Below are 16124 nucleotides of genomic sequence, written 5' to 3' on the forward strand. Positions count from 1 at the left end.
AACTTGAGTTTGAAATTTTGCTGAAGGAATAAGAATCAAGACTGAGTTTCCAGCAACACAGTGTTTCTAAACATACCAGTATCTGCTGCTGGTCCAGGAAACTATAAATTCGCACCTGCAAATTTCTACCCACACAGTGAGTCTCCCAATATTGTCGAAATTAGGCTGTTTTGCTGGAAATTCAAGAATTCATTCGAAAGCAACATGTAGCTGGACACTGCAAGTACATGATGTTGATACAAGCAACATACACCTAATAACAAAACAGCTTCCTTTTTTTATGAGAAACCCATTCGAAAATGACCTTTTCTCGGATTTAAAACATTCTGTCTACCGGGCATGTTTCTTTTATATTTCAGACAGTGTACTGTTTCTCTGTAACCTGCAAATACATGCTGTCACTACATACCATGTACAGTTCATGTTTATACAACCCTTTTCTGCTAAAACAAACCACCTGGATATCCTATTTTCCGTATTAAAAACATACCATGTACCAGACATGTAAACGACAAACTCCTGCTAGATGAACAATTCTCTGGAACTTACATGAACATTCGGCAATACAGGAAAAAAAAAAAAAAAAAAAAAAAAAAAAAAAAAAAAAAAAAAAAAAAAAAAAAAAACAGCTCATGTTCACAGCAGATTTCTTTTGAAATTCAGCATAGCTGAAAATCACGTTAAAAAACGGAACACATTGCAGTAATGTGCAGGAAATTTTCGTTCAACATTTAAAATACCGGCTAGCCTGGAACGCAAATGTACATGTTTACAATATCGGTGGAGTACAGTGTATGTGTTGGTACCGTTACATACGCAGACACGTTTTCACTAAATACCACGTGCTACACATGAACTTACATTCGCTGATCTGCACATGTCTGCAGCCCGCAAGATTTTCTTCTGAACATTGCATGTATATGCGCGTCGCACAGGTACTGATCAGTCAATGTACAGTGCACACATGTGATTTCATGTCAGGACAAGAATTATTACATTCAAAAACAGGTGTTATTTTCCGGATAAGTGCCTGTTTCTGTTCCAAACCATTTACTTTACACGTAACACCTGTAGCACATGAGCAAAACATGCGAAAACAGGCACTGTACATTGCCTGTTTTCTCAAAAGTTTTCATGAGGGTCAACACGATCGAGCACCTGTTAATACTGCACGGCCTCTAGCGGAATGGTTACACGGCCATAACATCCTTGTAATGGACTGGCCTGCACAGAGTCCTGACTTGAATCGTATAGAACACCTTTGGAACGCCGACTTCGTGCCAGGCCTCACCAACCTACATCGATACCTCTCCTCAGTTCAGCACTCCGTGAAGAATGGGCTGCCATTCCCCAAGAAACCTTCCAGCACCTGATTGAAAGCATGCCTGCGAGAGTGGAAGCTGTCATCAAGGCTAAGGGTGGGCCAACACCATATTGAATTTCAGCAGTACCGATGGGGGCGCCACGAACTTGTAAGTCATTGTCAGCCAGGTGTCCGGATACTTTTGATCACATAGTGTATTTTGTGGACGTGCCTCGTATATCAGAATTCACCTAACACATTATCTTTGAGAATATTCCAGTTTCTCGTGTAGAAATTTGTCGTACGTCTATCTTCCTTGGGCATCGAACTACAATTCTAATAAAAAGATAATTTCTTTTTCTGTATATAATGGTATTTTCTCGTCTTATTTTAGAAAAGTAGTTTTAAATCCGTTTTGCTTTCTTCTTGCATATGAATTCATAGAACTCCTTGTCATTCCTCACGACATCTGTACAGGTCCTTGTACAGACACAAATGAAGAACGTCTTCATAAAAATGGGCAATCGGTATTATAAAGGGGAGAGTTTTTCGATCATTTTTTTTTCAATACCTTGCACCGTTTGCAAGATTTGAGCCTACTTCCAGTTGGAGTTTCTAATTCATGTATGATCAGTGTTTTCTTTCTTCTTGCATGCAGTATGTAATAAGGAAATAACATTACACAGACAATTACGTAATTATGTCAGTTATATATGTTGTTCATTGAGCAAAACACTCCAAACAACAAAGATTCATAGACTGGAGAAATGGTTAGCCTTCGTTTTTCATTATTATTTGGCTATGAATTATCATCATTTTCCGGTGAGATATACTAACCCCGTACACAAGTGTGTGGTGTTGGAATGTATAACTTACAGGATATGATTTTTTTTTTAATTTCAATACTTCCAATGTACCCCTAAAAATGTAATAAAAAATAACGGTCATTTTTAAATATTCAATTAGAACTGAACAATCTACACAAAATTTGTAATCGATCAGTGAAAATGACATCTTTCTAGAGCTTGTGGTTTCCGAGATATCAATTGTCAAAAGAATTGGCTCCAAACGTATAAAAAGTCCACAGAAACACTTTTGTTGACCACAAATATTATAAACCTAGCATTTTAATATATAGATTCTTGTTAGCAGTACAGGGAGCTGAAAGTGGAAAAATTGAAGCGTGCTTTTGAATGTATTTGATTATCTTAACTTTAATATAGCGACAGTGCCATTTGTCACTCTGAGCATGATATTTGGTTTTATTTTACAATTTTTAACCGACTTCACTGAATTAGGAGATAAGCACGCGAATATATATGTTTTAAAGTAATAAGCCGAAGTTGTGGGGCTTTGTAAAAACAGATATATATATGTATTTTAACATATTTCTGAATGTATTGTTTAAAATCAATTTTTCTTCTTTTGGTACACAGGCTTTAGTGGGTCAGTGTTTGGAGCATCTCCATCAAAACTGGAAACTTCATTTAAATCGGAAAGCGTTTGTGAAGGTGATAGTGATGGTAAGTACTGGAACTTGCTGTGTTTTCTAATTTGGGTATTATTTATTGTACATTTTATAGTTAGGATAATGTTTCGTGTTAAGGTTTATTAAGAAAGTTTTGTACTACAAATCAGGGATTCACTCAATGTCTTGTGTGGTAGAATCAGAGAGTTGAGCTTTTCTTTTCTTTCATTTTTTTCTTTTTCTTTCGCTTCTTTCTTTTTCTTTCACTTCTTTTTTCTTTCACTTCTATCTTTTTCTTTCACTTCTATCTTTTTCTTTTTTCTTGGAGCTTAGAATTTAACTTGGAGGGGGGGGGGGACTTCAGCAACGTATTTTATCTGTACTTCAATTGTAAACAATAAAGTAAAGTAATCATTGTAAACTCTTGAGCATTGTGAATGAGTGTATCAGCAGCGAGGAATTTTTCCGCGAAAACAATTCATATGTCTTTGATTTGCACTTCGACTTATCTTTGAACAATATTTAGTTACAGCACTTGACTTGGTTTCTGCTAGGCTAGGCAACGATAGTTAGTTTCTTGATCAAATCTGTACATTGGAGAAATTCATTACGATCCGATGCCGTACGCCCTTCTATAAGCCCTAGCAGTATTTGGGTCGAGGAGCTTCACCGCCAGGATGGTATCGTAAATGTCCTGGCCAGGTATATTATCTACATATTGTAGTTTTAGAAGAATATTATTTCAACTTAGTGATAGCACTGCTGCGATGGAGTAAACTGATACATTATCACTAATGTCTACAGTTAATGCAGTTATAATATACATGGTAATAATATCCACAATGTGTGCAGTTTTCATCTAGGCTTCTATTTCTTCGTAGATAGCGAACCTAGCTTAAAAAAATCTAGTTTGTCGCATCGGACAGCTGGCTAGTAGTTCTGACATCAAGACCTGGGTTATGTCCCAAATTGGAGCTAAGGCCTGCTTCATTACTCCCTAACATGCTTTCCCAATACATGACTACAGCGAGCAATAACAGTTGAATGTCGATAACAGGTCTATGTGGCTCTGCACGAAGTGAACCGTTCCCAATACATGACCACAGCGAGCAATAACAGTTAAATGTCGATAACAGGTCTATGTGGCTCTGCACGAAGTGAACCGTTAGAACTATAATCAATAATAAAAGTTAGTATTTTTCATCCCCTTTGTTTTCATTGGTATCTGGGTTTCTGAGACATACCAATAAACCTTTGTATCAGTAATTGTAAAGTACTCACTTGATATGTATCTAAAGGGCAAAAATAATTTCATCACATCTTATGAGCTGATGGAACTACCAGGAAGGAAACAACTGTATATCGTCGGCGGCAATTCAAAACCTGCTATGTGCATTTTGCAGGAGAAGCGAAAAACAGTATCCTGGTTAGCTTTTTGGCTTTATAAAAGTGATGTTATAAGTAATATTTGATGCTGCACGTAACTGGTACCTTCTCAAGTTACTTGAGAAGGTACCAGTTACGTGCAGCATCAAATATTACTTATAACATCACTTTTATAAAGCCAAAAAGCTAACCAGGATACTGTTTTTCGCTTCTCCTGCAAAATGCACATAGCAGGTTTTGAATTGCCGCCGACGATATACCCTTGAGACTTCATTGAGTGCTAGGTCCGATGAATATGGAGAACTGGACAAGATTTCATATCCTAACTGCACTGTTTTTGGTATGGATGCACTGGCTAATTGAGCACTGTAGCACCTACTGCAGCACCCATTTCCTGAGCATTCCTGAATGTTTGGTGTGCAGTTTGTCTTTTATCCGAGCTAGTTAAAATGAAATTAAATCTTTGTGTTACGTCCCAACGTCCCATGGTTATGCCGGGTAGGCTAAAGGAGACGGTAATAATGGGAAATGAATGGAATGGTGGAATGAAGAGTGGGAAGAAACGGGAGAACCCCGAGAAAACTAAATAAGTCAGGTAGCTATCGTGCTCAGTGTGAATATGACTCCTTATATATTGGTCAAATGAAATGCAATATCAATACCCGAATTAAAGAACACATTAGACAATCAAGAAAAATCATAAAAGGGCATGTCGGGATTGGCGCTTCACTTAAAACAACATAAAGACAATATATAGCAGATTAATATAATAGGTTCAGTAAAAACAAACAACTGTAGATTAAAGAGTCTTTCTTCATTCATAAATAAACAAGCTTTAAATTTGGATTTTGGCAACATAGATAGAATCTGGTTACCTACCTCTGATGTATATTTTGGATCTGGCAGACATCGCACTTCCTTCAACTCTTTCACAGGGGACGTGGTGGCTCAGTGGTAGAGCGTTCATCTCCGGTGTCTGGGGTCCCTGGTTCGATCCCAGCTCGCACCGTGTGGAGTTAGTGGTGGACAAACCGTGCTCGTAGGTTTTCTCGGGGTTCTCCCGTTTCCTCCCACTTTCTGCATTCCACCATTTTCATTCATTTCTTATAATCACCGTCTCCTTTAGCCTAACCGGCATAACCGTGGGACGTAAAACTGAAAGATTTCATTTTCATTTTTTCTTTCGCACACTGCTCTACACGTGGTATTTTGGTATTTTAGTATCCTTCACACTATATTTATTCATTTTGTGGTATGTGATTCTTTCTCTACACCTTTTTCTCTCTCATCCATTATCATCCTTGTTACCTTGCCGCTGAGTATGAAACTAGCTTACTGTTCCTGTACGTGTGGAGAGTGCTTAGTTTCCCCACGGGAGGATTTATTGGTAAGTAACCAATACCTTGTTAATTTGAATTATCTTCTTATGCGCCTACATAATAATTTTAATCGTTTGTGTTGTTTGCTTTTAACAGAAGTTGAAATCGTATTTGAACGAAAGGCCAGTGAGGAATCGCGCAATGCCGCCCTGAGGCTGCTTCTACCCCCGAATTTCTTCTCATATGAAGATGCTCCTCCTTGCAGAGGATGTCGTGGTTGCAGAGATGAAATTCCAGAGCTTGCTTTCGAGAAGGAACTAAAAGTAAGTCTAATTATAATGGCAAACTGCTTGCGGGAGGATTAAAGCAACTCCTTCAAAATTTGATGTCTTAAGGATATTTGTCCAGCCCATGTTCTATGTATTTTACTTCTATTTTGTAAAGAGTTTACCTCTATTCTGTAACTTCTGTATTGCATGCATATACATATTTATTTATTTCTAATATGTGAGTTTTATTTAAATATCTAAACGAAATATAAATCTAGTGTAATAGAAATTCAATTATTCGAGATGTTAACAAATTTTACCTTGTAGACATTAGTGAAAATTAAGTTTTGATTTAATGTCATATGGTTGTTCACTTCGTGCTAGTGAAGATAGAAATAGTGAAATAATTAGTAGAAATGTAAGGATTCCAATTCCTTTGCCGGTGATGATTCGACTTTCGATCCTTTTGGAAGTAAATTAAACTAAGTGGTTCACAGTGTAAATGGTTCTTTAAAAAAACAGAATTTTTAATTACGGATTTTTTACGTCTCAGAACTCCTTTCTATTTTTGAATTACTTGGCTCTTTGAAGAGGATATTTTACAAAACAAATTAGTTTGTCAAAATTTGCAAATATTTTTATATATAATGCTCACTCACCTACCAAGGCAAGAACTGTGTTGTACGGAAAACTCGTTATAAAGTATGTCAGCGGTCTCCAGCTGATGCGAACCAAAATATGGCGGAGTCAACCTGTGCGCCCCTCCTGCCCCCAGCTGGCTGCCAACTCATGCTACTATTTCCATTGTTATGCCAGTACAGCGAAAATCCCGTGATTACCGCCTCCAATTCGTCACTCAACCGCCCCTTGTGCAAATTTAATTTCTTCTTTTTTAAATGAATAAACAAATTCTCAAAAAACAATCTCTCTACTTCATTTCTAGATTCAAACAAAATTTTTGACTCTACCACTCTGTCGTGCCTTCTTCAAATGTTTCGATAGACCTCACACCAGGCTCTCCGCCTCTGAATATCCAATATGTTCTTTAAGTCGGACTTTGAAATTTCTCCTCGCCCCGGCCATGTAACTATCTAGGCAACTGCATTTTACTTTATTAAATACCCGATCTTTCATTGGAATCCGTGCAACAACTCTCACATTGGGTGATGTTTCTTTCCAGAACTATGGGGGCTCCAAGGGTGCACGAAAACTTTACTGTGTATAGATTCTACCCAAAGCAGTTGTCAATCTGGAAAAAAATACGCAATCCAACCCACCTTCCATCCCCCTTGTCGGCCTCAGGCTTATCGGAACTTAAATTCTCCTCAACCCGACTACGCCAATTATCCAATAATGAAGCCGGGCACCCATTCAAACCATTCAGCCTCATGAGGTATTCAACCTTAGTCTGCAAATCTGTTTTTAAGGAAGTGAGACGTATGGTACGCAAAAGTAAGTTCTTCCAAATGTTTACCCTGGCACCTGCCGAATGTGCAAATCCACAATGAATGTGTTGTGTAATTATACTGGCTGCCGGCCTGTGGTGGACACCAGTGATGAACCTGCTGCTATGCCTAACTACGTTGAGGTCTAAGTATGCAAGACCACGGTCCCTCTCCCTCTCAACAGTGAATTTCAAATTGCAGTGAATACCATTTAATTCTTTCAATAAGCAATCCAGTTGTCAATCGTTCTTTTACGAGAAAAGCACATCGTCAACATATCTACAATATCGAAATGCTCCAAGCCTCCTCTTTTTCAAAATTCCACCCTCAACCATATGAAGCACTAGACCAACCAACAATGGTGATAAGGGGCCTCCCATACCCAAACCTTCAACCTGACTATATATGCCACCTTCAAATGAGAAAATATCAAATTCGAGGCAACATTCGAGAAGATTGAGTTTCCTCCATCTTTGGAGCACCAAGGTTCCCACTGTACAAGATATTAGTAACTGATTCAAAAAACAACTGCAAAGGAATGGACGGAAACATGTCAACTAATCAACCTATACCACTTAGATTAAACTGAAATAATTTTTCTTCCATAAAGAAATTCTCTACAATGATCGGATGTTTCTCTATTATTTGAATGATTTTCTCATGTAATAGCTTAGTTTGTCATTGAATGTTTGTGTTCATTATTTCGAGTTAAGATTTTAGGGCCTATTTCTTGAATTATAAATGCATATAGTACATTTACACCAATCAAGAAAATTTTGAGTAATATCAAGGAAAAGTTTGTGGTTCTGTGAAAGTATGAATGCAGATATTTGATAATACTATAAAATATTTACCAGAAAAAAATTGTTTTGATACGTCTGTATCACAACAATGAATGCCCTGTAATGTGATGATTTTGTTTTAGAAATTTTAGAAAAACACCGCTGAGGATTATAAGAGTTCCCATTGAAAATCTCGGTAATTACTGAGTAACAGACATAGAGAAAGATTATTCTCAGTGAATGTAGACGTACATTGTATACCCCTTAACCTTTAAACGCCCATTGACGCAGCTGCTGCGACGGGGATTTAAACCTCAATAGCTGAGCCCCTAATTAAAGTAAGATGATGATTTTGGTACCAATGTATTCCTGAAGGATGCAGCTTTCCGCCTATGTGCATGTGGGGGGTACCACGGCAGGAGGAGGAGGAAAAAGGTTTAAATATTTTTTTAGGGGGGAGACATTTCCCCTTGGACGTACGCATAAAAATTGGTATGCGAAGCAATGAAGTAGGTCACTATATGGTAATATCCTGTATTTGTACTTCTTCCTTACATGGGGAGTAAGGAGGGAGCAAAGTGGGCTACTTTTTGGAGTCTCAGTTTTTTGACGTAAATTAATTATTTTCTGGACGGTTCCATATAAGACAAGTTATCTTTCACTGAATTGGTCTAGAAGAGTAATTCTTGTTGCTACCTCGTTGGTATCTATGTTGCATAAGCTATTAAATGGTGTATGAATCATGACTGTGATAATTACGGGGTTCACCAGGGCCGCCAATGCGAAGGTCTGCAACAAACCTTCGGAAATGATACACGGGGTGTTTTTTTTTATATAGGAATTTCGTTACGAATTTTCTTTGTACTGCAGCAATGGCTACTATTTATATTATTGTTACAAGTGTTGGCCTACACATTAGCATCATTTTGTCAGCGTAGGGTGGCTGCAAGGCTTGCCTGGGCCCTGAAAAGACATTTTTTCATATTTTATGATTTGTTGTTTCTTCTACGAATATGGCGGGAATTGCACGAATGTTACCTCGTTGGACTCAGATCTGTAAGCTTTCCAGCGGTGTATGAATCATGACTGCGATAATAAGGGGGTCACCAGAGCCCTCCAATGTTTTTAAAAGCCCTGGTGGGCGTCTAAAGGTTAAATATTCACCCCAAACAGAAGTTGTAAAAACTCTATGTACTTATGACTAAAGGACTTAAAATTAAATGCGAGTTAATTCAAATGTTTAAAAATAATAAAATTTTAAACAATGCGATTGAATCAAGAAGCGAACCGAGATCACCGGCTTACCGTGCTTGTGAGCTAAGTAGTGTTACTCAGTCCGTCCACAGGTCAATCTTATCTTTTCACCAAGTAGAACTCATATGTTAAATAGGGAAGTACACAATCACGCAATTACAACTCAGTCATACGCATTCTTCACATTTTCTAAGTCAGCTGTTAACTAGGAAAATGTTTCTTGCACAGGGTGTCTGTCGCTCACGAAGTTAAGAAATCAGAAAACGGTCATTGAAAGTCGAGAAAAAGTCATGAAATATAGGTTTCGGGTCATGATTTTTAACCTGCACAAATATAATTAGAGACTGGAAGTTTTTGTTATATAAAACGTCAGAATTCACCGCCATAAATGTCTACGGTCGGCTGTAGACGCTACCAACTTGCAAGCAAAGCACGCTTCTATCGCATGCATGAAAATTCAGCCTAATTCGCGTCCAAATTCGCTCTTGAGATTATCCTTCAGCTGACATCATTGAGCAGTGGCGATGCAAATCGTATCGCAGCCGAAATCACCTATGCATCTAACCAGTTTATTCAACTGTGAGAAGACACCAAGCTTTTATCGCTCCAGGAAACAGCTTTTGAAAGTAGAGATAAGATAAAAATAAGTGCTAATAAATATAGGTACTTTTATTAGTTTTTGAATGTTACGAAATTTTATGGTTTGGTAAAGAAAATGTCACGAAATTTCATTTTGGAATTTTAGTAGACACCCTGTTGCATTTGTTGCGAAATAAAAACATGTTTGTGATATTTAGGTTTTCTTTATCCATCCTTACCAATTGTCATCAGTTATTAGTTTTGTTCAGCGATTTGCATATCCATGATAAGTAAATGATAAATCTCTGTATGTGAAGTAAGTACCAAAGATCTCATTCTGTTTATAAATGTTGGTTTGTAAAAAATAACGTAAGAGTTGGTAGAGCTTCCGTATATTAGACTAGAACTAGTTTTGGATAAAATTTGAACACTTCATTGATGTATTCGGCATATCATTGAGACATTATGCTTATTACAAGATGAGTTTTACATTTGTGATTCCACTTGTACGAATTGTTTGGTTTCTACGTAGACTTTAGTCTATAAGCGTATTATTTGTATATTTGAAGGAGACGCTTAAAATTAGCCAAAGCAGTGATCGAGGAATCCAAGAAGTACGGACAGTTTCGAATGATGGTTCTAGTATCTCTGTTCCGTCGTCGTCTGGAAACGCCTCGTCGGTGCAGATTGTCACTCCGTCTGTCCCGACCGATAATACTAGTCACTCGGAACAGCCGCTCTTCTTCACGTCGCCTGTAAGCTCAACGTTGTCCTCCTTTGCTGCTCTGGCCCAACAGGAATCAGCAGCTTTCAAACCTGGTAAGTCTTATTTATTTATTTATTTATTCTTTTTCTTTCTTTCTGGGGCCGCGGTGGCTCAGTGGTAGAGCGTTCACCTCTGGTGCTTGGGGTCCCGGGTTCGATCCCAGCCCCCGCCAAGTGAACTTTGTGGTGGACAAACACCGTGTGCGTGGGTTTTCTCGGGGTTCTCCCGTTTCCTCCCACTTTCTTCATTCCACCATTTCATTCATTTCTCATAATCACCGTCTCCTTTAGCCTAACCGGCATAACCGTGGGACGTAAAACTCAAAGATTTCATTTCTTTCTTTCTTCCTTTCTTTCTTTTCTGTCTTGCTTTCTTTTTCTTTCTCTTTTTTGCTTTCTTTCTTTCTTTTTTCTCTTTCTGACTTATAATGCGTAACACAGACTTTATTTGTAGATATGTATGTAAATTCATGAACAAAGCTCTTACAATATATTGCACTTCCGTTCGTCCAGTTGGTAGCTCGTGCTCCTTTAGTGCATGTGGTCTCGAGTTCGATTATTCCCAATGGGAGAGCTTCAAAATATGGAAGCATTAGGATCATTCGAATTTCACCTGAAACTGTAGATCCATTTCTCATGTTACGTCGATGCTTCAAACGGACTCACGGAAAACTTCAACCAGCAGCAGTATTGCATATCGTAATGAACAACAGATTTTTATTCTGTTCTGTGAGAATTTCTCCTAGTAGTATTCGGGTGAACCACATTGCTTGCTTTTGAATTGATTTTAAGTATACAGGGTGTATCAAAAAGAACTTCTTTGAAAATTCATATTGATTTATTTATTAAGCTTTCCGACATTGGTTTTGGTGTCATTTTGTAGCAAAATACATCAAGTTTTGACTCACGTAGTACACTAATTTAGAAACAAGCCAAGGCAAACGCTAGCGGCAGTTGCAACAAAGATGGCTGCCTTCACTGGTTCCGAGCGTGCTAGCTGTTTTGGTTTGAAGAATCCAAGTAAGTCTGCAACAAGTTTGCAACGTAATTTTCGTACAAAGTATGGTAAAGTCTTTTTTGATACACATTGTATAGATATTTCATTACAATGTAACGTAATTTTCTAGATTTATATTTATGTGACGTCACTCTTTTCTGTAAAATCCCAGTTAAGTAAGTTTGTGGTGGACAGTATAGAGTCCGTGGGTTTTCTCGGGATACTTCCGTTTCCTCCCACAATCTTATTCCAACAATTTGTCCATAATTATTCACTTTCCGTAATCATCCGTCTCCCGTAGCCTAAAGCGAGTAACGTGGGACGTTAAACTAAAAGAAAGCTTTATCTGAAAAAATGAAACGTCAATAAAGCGGATGATGTATAGTTAACACTTACAAAGCCATTTATTCTTCATTGAAATAACTCACTATTTATGGTTTGGACGTTGAGTGTAAGCTAAAGTAAATAAATAAAAAAAAAAGTTTACCTTCCCCGGGTTATTTATGGATCTTACGACTTCGTGTAGGGGAGCATGTTATTTATTACTCTGTGCGAATACCTATCTAATTATTATTTTCATTTTAATACTCCTGTAAATTATTCGTATAATTAAATAGCTAAGTAGTGCACCAAAACTTTAAAAACTTTTTTTTATTTTTTTAATATTGATAGAAAAACCAGATCACGTGCTAAATACATAACGTGCTCTCAGTAAGATTTGTAGGATCCCATAGGCAATATTTGAACCAATAATAGAGCTCCTTCGTGGCTAAGGGTTAGCATACGCACCTTTGACGTGGGAGACCCGGGATCGATTACCGGGGAGCTCATATGATTCGGATCTCACGTTAAGCTGTAGGTCCAAGTCTCATATTGCTTCACTGCCGAAAGAAATACTAAACTGAAATCAAATCAAAATTGTACAAATAGTGGTTGTAGGGTGCAAGGTGGCTCTGTAGAAGAGCTTTTATCTTTTGCGCAAAAGACCTGGTTCGATCCCAAGCCATGTAAGTTGTGGTGGACAAGATAATGTCCATAGGGTCACTCAGTTTCTCATTCCACAGTTTCTTTCCTAATCTTTCATAATCATTCACTTCCATTAATAGAGCTCGCACCCTCGTAGCTAAGCGGTTAGTGTACGCGCCTTTGGCGTTGAAGACCTGGGTCTGATTCCTGGTGGGAGTTCAATGTGGTTCGGATCTTAACGTTAAGTTGTAGGATGACGTATCATATAACCTCGCTGCTGAAAGGACGCTATACTCAATACTGTATGTGTACTTCCATTAATCATCAGTCTCTTAACGTAAAGGCCATAACTACTGTGGATCGTTCAACTGAGGATTTTATGTCATTAACATTTAGTGAACGACAAACTAGATCACTTCTCTTATACATTGTTTTTAATAGAGGGCCGCGGTGGCTCAGTGGTAGACCGTTCACCTCTAGCACTTGCGGTCCCTTGTTCGATCCCAGCTCGCGCGAAGTCAACTTTGTTGTGAACAAACACCGTGTACGTAGGTTTTCTCAGGGTTCTCCCGATTTCTCCCACTTCATTCCACCATTTCATTCATTTCTAATCGCAGGCTCCTTTAGCCTTGCCGGCATAAGCGTGGGACGTAAAACTCAGTTTTTCAATAATAATAATAATAATAATAATAATAATAATAATAATAATAATAATAATAATAATAATAATAATAATAATAATAAACAGTTGCAGAAAACATTTACAGAAGGAAGTATGATATCTTTCGTTAAAAACAGTCAACTGTTGAAAATAGTTTTGACCGCATCTTTTAGTAAAAAGCCTTGGCATGTAACATTGGATTGTTCTGTGTTAAAAAAAAAAAAAAAATAAAATAAAAATAAATACCATCGAATGAATGGTTTTCGTACTTACTGTTGTATTGAACAAATTAACTTTCCTCTGTGTTTGACGGTTTCGTTGTCTTATTTAAGCATAATGATATTTGATACGACATACGGAGCTGTGTTGGTAAAACTTCTAAAACAAACCCTTGAATTAAGAACAGGGTGGATTGATTTAAATCAAATTCCAAAATAAATTAATTTGTAGTGAAAATAAGTACAATCTTGTTTCTGTTCTGTTATTCCGATTATGGAGGATAGTAATCATAATATAGTGAGACGCATATGTATGTACAAGCAGTGCCGTGCCGTGGATAATCAGCTCCGGGGTGAGAGCGTACGACGTCGCCCCCATACATATATTCCAAGTAATTTTTCCTACCTTTTTCCTTTTTTCTCCCAATTTTTCTGCCCCTTTCTTCGGCGCCCGGGAGCGTCGCCCCGCTCACCCCCCAATGGCACGGCACAGTATGGAAACGAGTGTCATTTAGAGGATGATTAGGGAAAATCCCGTCTTGAACGGGTAACGGAGCAATCCTGCTTTCTTCTCTTCGTAAGTAGGGTTTTTAAATCGTTAACTGTTCCAACGGGTAAATCACCATCAACATTTAAGACGAAAATTCTTGTGTGTCCACGTCTGTTTGTTCCCGCATAATAGGGGCGTATTTAGGAGGTCCGATCTCCTCTTCGAAACTTAAAAAAAAAAAAAAAAAAAAAAAAGTACATTTTACATAAGTTTAGGCGAAATTGGCCTATTTTATATGTATTTCATGCCGCAAGCTAGTTCTGGGCTGCCCGATTTTTTAAAAAATACATCCCTGTTAAATATCGGTACTTTTTGTGAAAAAAAAAAAAAGTGTCATGTTGATAAACGTTGCTGTACTTTTTCCTTAATGCTTAAGGAAACACTGTTTGGGATTGTAATAGGTTAACGATTAGGGAGTAATTCAAAATCCAACCCCAATACTTTCATTGAAATGACATAATTAACATTAATACTAATTCCTAAATGTTTTTTCTTCAGTTTGCGACTTGTATTATACGAGTAGAGATAGACTCATATTAAATTTAAAAAATCAACAATCTTTTTTTTTTTTTTTTTTAATCATGATCTTTTTCCACTCTGGCTATAAAGAAATATATAACATGTCATAATTTATCACACTCAGTTTCTATAGCGCAGTCATCTAATTCTGACACTGATCTTTCTTTTTCATGTATTTTTTTTTTTTTTTTTTTGTATCAAATTTCATAATCTACAGTCAACATTTATAAGCATAATTAGTAATGCGTTTACTAACATGAATATAAAATTTGTTGTAGATGTAAAGTCGTCGTTCGTCTGGAGTCAAAAGGGTTCCCTTGTATTTGGTGGCACGAAGAAGAGCAACACTTCTGTTGATGAGCAAGAGTCTAGTGGAGATGAGGAAGAAGGGGACAATTCTGCTCACGACCCCCACTTTGAACCTATTGTTGCCCTTCCTCCAGCAATTGAAGTGAAAACAGGAGAAGAGGACGAGGAGAAGTGTAAGTAGATTTATACGAGTGACAATCTCAGTTTTCGCATTTACAGTAGTTTCTTATAAATATATACTAGCAGAACCCGTTCTTCTCACGGAGAAAATAAATTTCATTTTAGACATAAGGGCAGTGGAGGCTGAGTTTGGATTCAAACCGAATCGGAAATATTACTGTTTATCTCAGCGCCCCCGAAAACTATGGATTCGACGTTAATACCGGTCATTTTCGATTATTTTTAAATACCCTCCCCTTCCTATAATTTGCACCGTCAAAGTGAAATAATAAAAACCATCTCAGGCCCGAACCTCATCTGTGTTGAAAATTTGATCGAGATCGATGGGGTGTTTCAAGAGTTGTTTTATATTATTATATATCCCCCCACCCCTACGTTCTACCGTCAAAGTGAAATAAAATACTAATACACAGGTAAAATTCAGTTTACAAAAATGAGAGTTTGCATTCAATGGCTAACTGCCATTACCTTTGGATCCGAAGGGTAAAGAGGGATAGATAAGATTTTCTGTTAATACAAAATATTTTGTTGAATAAAATTAATGATTTTGAATTATATATTGAATATCTTCTTAATATATACAAATGAAAATGACTGTTTGTGACTTAATAACTCTTAAACCACCCGATTAATTTCTGAGAGTTTGCAAATCCTTTATCTGCCCCATATCGAGAATACAATCCCTACTCCTCCCTTCAACTTTGCATTTGTCTATTGGCTCTGTTAACAAATATTCTGAATAGAAACTGTTATTCAGGAGATGTATCGATTTGATATACATAATGAACTTCTGTTGTGGGTTTAGTGTGCAGTTTTGTGACAGACTTATTCTACAAAGAATAAGGGCCAAAGTACGAGGCGTGTTCGGGAAGTAACCTCCGATTGGTCAGTGTGCGTGAAGTAGTGGGGACAATGCTACCATCTTTGCTCAGAGGTGCACGGTAGATCAGTCTGCATCCAGCATTGGTAAAGTGAAGGTTGTCTGGTCACTAGTTCCACTTTTGTAGCGTTCCAAAATGTTTGGTGTAATAGAAAACTGCCAAATGCGAGGTGCGAGCTGTTATACGTTTTCTTGCGGCAAAACAATATTCGGCAGCAATTATTCATCCGGTACTTTGTGCCGTGTATGGACCAAGTGTAATGGGTGAAGGAGT

The 16124-nt window shown here is 37.6% G+C and overlaps 1 protein-coding gene across 1 annotated transcript in view; it reads left to right on the forward strand.

Moving 5' to 3' along the window:
- LOC145692603 (E3 SUMO-protein ligase RanBP2-like) overlaps positions 1-16124 on the forward strand; it is a 166680-nt gene that overhangs the window by 126516 nt on the left and 24040 nt on the right. Inside the window, exons 41-44 of the mRNA XM_081767925.1 lie at positions 2740-2826; positions 5633-5799; positions 10375-10624; positions 14760-14963. Of these exons, the coding sequence (XP_081624051.1) occupies positions 2740-2826; positions 5633-5799; positions 10375-10624; positions 14760-14963 (708 nt within the window). The remainder of the gene's footprint in view (positions 1-2739; positions 2827-5632; positions 5800-10374; positions 10625-14759; positions 14964-16124) is intronic.

This window comes from Thermobia domestica, chromosome 8 (assembly GCF_964235325.1).
Source record: "Thermobia domestica chromosome 8, izTheDome1.hap1.1, whole genome shotgun sequence".
NCBI lineage: Eukaryota > Metazoa > Arthropoda > Insecta > Zygentoma > Lepismatidae > Thermobia > Thermobia domestica.